The sequence below is a fragment of the Anarrhichthys ocellatus genome, unplaced genomic scaffold (assembly GCF_004355925.1).
Source record: "Anarrhichthys ocellatus isolate YVR2014 unplaced genomic scaffold, GSC_Weel_1.0 scaffold146, whole genome shotgun sequence".
Lineage (NCBI taxonomy): Eukaryota > Metazoa > Chordata > Actinopteri > Perciformes > Anarhichadidae > Anarrhichthys > Anarrhichthys ocellatus.
In genome coordinates, this window is record NW_022280176.1 from 48,900 (window position 1) to 56,649 (window position 7,750).

At 45.7% G+C, this 7,750-nt stretch overlaps 1 protein-coding gene across 3 annotated transcripts in view; it reads right to left on the reverse strand.

Moving 5' to 3' along the window:
* Positions 1–204: 204 nt before the first annotated feature.
* pdgfab (platelet-derived growth factor alpha polypeptide b) overlaps positions 205–7,750 on the reverse strand; it is a 19,892-nt gene continuing 12,346 nt past the window's right edge. Inside the window, exons 5-7 of one of the 3 annotated variants that reach the window (XR_004213887.1) lie at positions 3,559–3,685; positions 2,799–2,923; positions 205–2,267 (exon numbers count right to left, since the gene is read on the reverse strand). Coding sequence is in view for 2 of the 3 variants with exons in the window: in XM_031877749.1 (XP_031733609.1) it covers positions 2,850–2,923; positions 3,559–3,685 (201 nt within the window). In the remaining variant the exon portion in view is untranslated. The other 2 variants (XM_031877750.1, XM_031877749.1) reach the window with 2 other exon arrangements.

The following is a 7,750-nucleotide window of genomic DNA, read 5'->3' on the forward strand; positions in this document are numbered from 1 at the left end:
GCAAGGTGGTCCCTCTTTTCCTCTTTCCTTCTGCCATAGTTTAATATTGCTGATTTACTTAATTCTTACTTTCCATAACCTCACTTTGTGCCCATTAGACTGTCTCTGTATTCAGTGCTGCATTACATCGTTCTATACTTACATTTATCCTTAAATACCATCCTTGAAACACAAACCAAACAAATTATGGGACTCAACATTCAGTGAACAATTTCATAAGCAGAAATATATTTATTGTTGAAAACATAAATATATAAATTATGATTATTGCTGTCTTTATCCAATGGAAGGCCAAAAATAAAAGTAATGGAGGCTTAGTGTAATGGCATTTTCTTTAATCAAATAGCTCTGAGCATGGTCCCTGGTTTACTGAGAACACTATCTTATATGGATGTGAATGCAAGCAGTGATGAAACATCAGCCTTATAAATATAGCACCGGTCAACTGATTGTTAGTTAATTCACAGATGGGCTTTGTGTGATCTGCCATGTTTCAATTAAACTTTTCTCGTTTGACTTTCACTCGACTCACTTCACAGTGACTCACTCTTTCGCCTTTGAACACGGGGTGGAAGACGACCGTTGTTCTCGTACTGCGTTGGCCCGCTTACACATTCATTATCGCTGTTACAGGAACCGGTAAGGAAGTCATTGATTGTTCCATCGGGGCATGGGTTCAGGCCATCACTGTGCTCTTGTCAGGTCACCTCTGAGCACTCATAATCATCTGTCCTGATGGTATGTGGCTGCTTAAGGTGCCAGTACCTTCACAGGGTGGAGTGATCAGAGATTTGCTCTCCTGTCAACAGAGGGGCAAAGCCTAACCAAACAAGGAGCCCATTCATGCGCTTGTCGATTTGCTTTGCTGGCTCATTCACTCTTTAAGGTGGACTTTGCTCATTGCAGGAACAACGTGTGTGCTTGTGAAGCAGAGCGGGCAGGCATCTTCATTATCAATGTTAAGAGTGATGTGGGTAAAAAATAGCCTCGTGTAGGAGAGAAATTAGGGATAATTCGGGGATACACGCACGCTACAGTTGCTCTAACATGTTTTGTGTGATTGGCATGAACATACTTCAATGTGCTGTATGCATGTTTTTGTGAATATAAAGGACCGGGCAGTGGCAGACTTTTCTCCCTCGTCTATTTCACCTCCTGCCCACATTTTTGCATCTTTTCCAATGGATTAAATACAGGCATTCAACCACAACAAAAGAAATAAACATCATTCCTGCTTGGATATAAGTAAGCTTAATATATTTCATAACAAAAATAAAGCATCTTCCTGTACTGACTCTCATACCTTCTCCTTGCACACATATATCCAAACCATATACATAAGACTTGACATCATTCAGATATACTGTAATATAATAAGAAACATGGATGACAACAATAACATCGACTAAAAAAAAATGACGTTGAGATTGTGATACTGATGGTTACAAAGAACCAGACCACACAGAACTCTTGCATGTCTCCAAGATCATTAAAACATATTTTTGTTCTGGAAGAGACAGAAAGCAATCGTCCACACATATAAATAGTTTGTAAGTAGCGGCGCATCTTCCTTTTCAGAATTCAACTGTACATAGCAAGTGGGCAAAGTCACAGACCACCAGGGGGTCTCAGAGAAGATCTCCTCTTTACTGAGAGCAAACATCCAAAAACTCAAAATGTTTGATACTCCACAGAGGTTTCAGAAAAAAAAACACTTCCATTTGTCTCTCTCTCTTTCTCTCTTTCCATTGTTTTTTCCTTTATCTCTCTTTCTTTCTTCCTGTGTAAGCAAGAGTCATTTAAACAGGGTAGGGCACTTTTATGTTGCCCAGCTGGAGGTCATCCACCGCTGTTTTGGAGTCTGAGCACCGGATTCCCACAAAAGTTTGATCCAACAGTTCCATAGCTGTTTCTGTTGTGCGTTTTGTTCAAACAAAGTCTCAAAATATTCAACATGAATCCCTTTCATCATCTCCTTTCCGCCTCTGTCTGTCCTGCCCGAGCTACAGCACGTTGTCTGGGTAGGTGGCGTTCCACAGACGAAGTCATCATCACTGGTTACTGTTTTTTTAAAAGCACCTTTGGCATCTTATTCATTTTTGTTTGTTTTCAGTCTCTCGTCTTAACAGAAAAGTTTGTCCTTTTTAAAACGAAGGTCGCATGGCAGTGGGGAAGAGGACAGAGCAGGTCTCCTGTTGGTGACATCCTCTATTTAGGTCCCTCCCACGCTGGAGTCCCTTGTTCTGATTGGTCTCACCTCACGTCCACTGTGGGAGAGAGAGAGAGAGAGAGAGAGAGAAAGCTGAGATTAATATCACCATTAAACAAACAACACATGGGTTTCATCATGACAAGAACAACATTAATTGCATTTTGTGCCCAATTGCATAACTCATGCATTTGAAACAAGCTGACACAACACACACAAGACCCACAATGTTCTGAATCATGTTTCTCCAGATTTCAAAGACAGTGATCAGACCACGAGTCATAATGTACAGTCACAAAATGTGTGTGACACACAACGGGTGTTACTGTAGAACACAACAAAAACAGTGCACACAACCACACGACAGGCACGAAACTGTGACACAAAGCATATGTGGTGTGCATGCTCAGCAGGCCTCAAAATCAGCATGCAGCATTCGGCACAGAGCATGGTACACCTTAGCCCTCCCTCTTCTCACACTGATTGGCTGTGATGTGATTGGTGATGGTGATTGGCAGGCCTCCCTGTGCCCCGATAGGGCAATTGCAGTGGCAAAAGGTGAGAGGACGCTGTGTTGCTAAAGTCCTACCTGTTCCCTTCACAGCTCTTCAGTGGACTTTGGGTAATGAGTGCAACTTTATTATGTCGCCAATAAATCCTTGCTGGGCCTTAGCTTTTTAGGTTTCCTTTTTTTACCTTTAGCCCTACGGTGGCCTGAAAACACAAAGTCGGGGAGGGTGGATAGGACGGAGGGTTAAAAGCAAGAAGCAGGGTTTATGATACAGAGAGAGGCACAACGGCCCCGGGACAGAAGCAGAGAGTGCAAAGATATAACACTATAAATACTTCAGATGCCTTATCAACACACATCAGCGCTTATCTGATCCCAGGGAGAGAAAGGCTTCAGATCAAGGCACTGGCAGAGTTACCTGCTGTCATGCCAAGCAGCCTTTGGACACCCTCCCTTAACACACAGACTCGCATACACTTTTACACGCACAAACGTACACGCACACACACATCCTCGTCTAACAAGGCACAAACACACAAGCATTACAGTTTTGCAATAGCAGGCCACTTCACAGGCGTGTCTGTCTGTTTGGAAGCAGTTATAGAAAAAGGTCATCCAGTGCAGAGAGAGAGAGAGAGAGAGAGAGAGAGAGAGAGAGAGAGAGAGAGAAGGAACGGGAAACACATTGATGCATGATGACGCAGGCATGAGGGCGGGACTCAGCCATCAAACTCAACCTCAGTGTGATTTTTCTGCAAAAGGGCAATGCTGGGACACTATTTGGGATTATGTAAGAATAATATACATATTGCATAATATGTTTGAGGGTCACATTTACCTGTTTCTGCATCTGTGTGCTCCACCACATGATGTTGTGATGCACACACACACTCCAGGTGGTCTTCTAACCGCACAAAGACCTCTTTCAGCTTGGGCCTCCTCTTCACGTACTCCACCTTCGCTACCTGAAGTGAGGAAAAAGAGCAGAGGTTAGCCACAGAGCCAGCTCCAGCACCATCATTACTCTTCGCCGCGCTTGTGTCATCAATAAGCACACGCGCTCTTTGCCCATCCGCTAACATCAAGAGGCGTAGCGCTGTGACTGATGACTCTTTCATAAACCGATTCATAAAAAAAAAACGCCAGCCGTAGCTTCGCCTCCCCCGTGTTTGAAGTGTGACGGCAGCATTCTTCAGAGGCTGATGCATCGGGTTCCGCTCGCTGTGTGCTCTATGGGCTGTTGATCAGGTGTGTAAATACTGAATGGAGTGTATGACCTTGTCCAAGCAAGCTCAAACAATGGGAGAGGAGAGATTGAGGGTAGGGGGGAGCGGTGTACGCCCTGAAGCCCAGGGAAGCTTTACCCTGGCAGGAGAAGAGAGGCTGGGATCCCCCCCCCCCCCTCGCTCCAGGCATTGAGCATCCACATCCAGACAGACACACACCTAAACTCCCTCGCCTTGTTCTGACATGTAGGCTGGTTTTAAACCACGTTAATACTTCTTCATAGGTTAGGGAAAGTGCTCTTTAACATGTGCATGCAAGAAATACAGCTTACGTGGTCTAATCTAGGCAGTACAACCCCAGAAATCAGCCTTCCAATGTAACAAACACAAAAGTAATGCAGGAATTCCGATCCCTCAGTCCAGCTAACACCCTCTCAGGTCTGACCCCCACTTCCCACCCAACAGCTAGTAATGAAAAGGACCAATCCTCGGAGGGTTATGAATAGGCTATGTTGGTTAAAGCTTAGATGAAAGCTGAATAGAGAAAGGTTGCTTGGAGGTTATGATGATCTTGTTGTGTAACTCTGGGAGGTGGCTACATGCTCTTCCCTCTCTGATGTGAGTGCCAAGGGCAGGTAACCTTCCCATCCACCATTGAGGGCCCGGGGGCCACATGGAAACAATATCCCCTGCTTCACCCATCTTCCTGGTCGCTGCACGAGAGAGGATATTGGCCGACAATCTCCCAGCGCTCTCTGGTGTTATGAACAACACTGTTTTGCAGTCAGCATGAGGCTCACACATGCACAGACGGAGGGCCAAAACTGATGAGAGGCTTTCTTCCTCTATCCTGTGATGGCATACCGCCAAGGCTGGCTCTCAGTGGTGAATTAGTCAAGCAGGAAAAAAAAACGAACATACCAATCCCTGTCTGATAAAACAAAGTAAAATGTTGACATTCACACAACTTGAGCTGCCTCGCATCAGTGCTGTAACAATGACTGGAGGGTCATCTGGGGAGGCTAAAACAGAAATCAGGGGCCGGCGGTTTCACCAGCTGCTCCTTTGCAACTGTTTCTTTCCACGGAGAAAAGAGAAAGAGAAAGAAGAGAGGGAGTGAAAAGAGGGTAAGCAAGCAGAGAAGGTATGCAGTGAGCAAACAGAGGACAATGGTGTCTGGGTTGCTGTTATCGGGCCCTGACAGAGAGAGAGAGGGCGGGTGAAAGGGCCAAAGCAGGGAAGAACTGAGCAGGAAGGTGGACCATCATTCTCATTAGGGAACGATGGTGTGTGTGTGTGTGTGTGTGTGTGTGTGTGTGTGTGTGTGTGTGTGTGTGGGTGTGTGTGTGCAAACAGAGGGTGTTATTTAAGGAAGGGGATGGGGGACTGACCATGATCATGACTAGCATTAGATGACATTCATATGTTACCTATTAACATTTAGTTTCTGGGTTACTCACTGGGGATCTTTTATTACACTAAAGCTGACAGAATAGATAGAGAAGTTATCAACGGTTTGTTGTTATCTACCAAAAGTGCAGACAGTAACACAGAAACACACAAATTTCCCAGAAAACCACTGGTAATATTTAATCAAAGGATGTGACTGAGAGATGAAACATGCAGCTGCCTCTGCGGACGGCTCTGCTGAATCTCTGAGCTCAGGGGGGTTCGAAAGCAGCAAGTCGGAGGCCAAAAGAGTCAGTAATGTCTGACACTTCTTACTGAGGCTGATCCTTATGACTAACACACAAACCCAAACTCTTCTGACCAAACAAACAGCTATTGACAGACGGATAAAGCGATGAGCCATCTTGAAGAGAGGCCCAGCGGTAGGTTTGTCTTTTGCCCCTCACACAGCATGGTTAAAAACACTCCCTGCAGGACACACACAAAAGCACACTCACACTTTCATATTTGTCTGTGAATGTCTATAACTGTGCTGTAATCCTGCTCTGCCCACTTTGTCAACACACTCTCTTTCTGTCTTGTTTCCTGTTTGTTGTGTCTTCACCCCTACAATTTTTCCACTTCACATCCATATTTTATTTTCCCATTTTAAGTCACTTCTTCGCCACACAAAGGACACCGGCTTCCTACCCGGAGCAGAGTCAATGACTTCCCACATAAAACATACATCAGAAAGAGACCCCCATGCTACGACGAGGGGCCCCGCACTCTCTTTGTATAAATCAAACCGATCTAAACTCCCTAGAAATCCGGGGCCCTGAGAAGCGGCTGTGGAATGATATCCGATCCAGAGGGTTGGGGTGAGGCAGGGGGCTCTGGGAAGTGCACCCCCTTCGGTTTTGTCCTCAGAGTCTCCGCGGCCCTCTGTGTGGAGCCGATTGTCCCGGTCGGACTAATTGGGAATTCCCTGAGCACGGAGCACTGATGAGAGCATGATGGAGGGGAAAGTTTTACTCCGGCTGTCCAAGGAAAACACGACAGGGTTGTGAACGTGCACCGCGGGCCATTGTAAACTGGAACAGTGACAGAATCGAGCAAAAAAAAAAAAAATTAAGAATGTATGTGTGTGTTTGGAGAATGGAAGGGTGGAAAGAGGCAGAGTGGGTTGGCAATTTATTTATCAGGAGGGAGACTCGCAGAGCTTGTGCCCCACAAACAAAGAGCTCTTTTTGAGATGCTACAACTTTGAACAAGTGGGGGAAAGGTGGGGAAAGTTGGAGGACAGGGGAACGTAAAGACACTTTCTGTATCTCCGTCTGTCTTTTTTGAAATCAAACAAAGAAAAAATGACACCCAGAGCAAAAGCCAAGATTATATGCAGAGGGAGAGAGAGAGCAAACCACAGAAAACATAGACTGAACATCAGACAAGAACAACCGAGACAACCTGCTGCTGCCCTCTGCTACAACCCCCCACAACACACACACAACATACACACACACACTCGGGTGGAAGGGGTTATCACAGGCGGTGTGTGGAGAGGAGAGGAAGCAAGGAGAGTCACTCACAGGTCTCCAATACCCTAACCCACTTCATGGCACACCTCTTACTCCTCACTTCTCTCTCCCACACAGACATATTAATGTATCACCGGATGTGAATATCTATCTGCCCCTGACCTCATCATGTGCCTCCCTTTCCCTCAAAGACCAAAAGAACCATCGTGCGATATCAAATATCAAAGAATCCAAAGATGTGTAATCTTTCCATTCATGTTTTGCCCCCCCGCCTATGTCTTTATAGAACAATTGCAGATGAGAAAGACATTACGCGGAGCACTTGAAAGAGTAAATATGATTTTAATGAAAGAGAACAAAAACGATACGGTAAATGGCAAAGACTGGCAGACGGGTAAAATTAGAGAGTGGGAGATGGCTCTGTTGCAGGAGCGAGACAAAAAGAGTGAGGAGGGAGTGAACAACTATGTCACATAACAGACAATCAGACTCCGAGACTGAGCGGAGAAGAGAGTTGGAGGGGGAGGATGAAGTCAGAGGGGAAGAGCGAAAGGGAGGACAGGAGAGGAGGAGTGAAGGAAAATACAGAAATGAAGTAAAATATGATTAAAATACGGCTGCTACTTTTCCTGCTCAAGCTGATGCATTCCAGCCGGTGCAGCAGTAGCCAAACTCTCTGGCTTCTGGCGTAGTCGGGACGCTCCCATGGTCTCTGACCCGCCCCGCAACCCCTGCCGTGCACAACACACACACACGTTTATACAACACACACAAACTCCCTCACCCTTCTTCATCTAGAAGAGCTGAGTGAATCAAAGGGAAAATAATTCACAGCTGCAAGGAACTTCAAACAGGGGGGCCCCTCAGTCCCATCCAA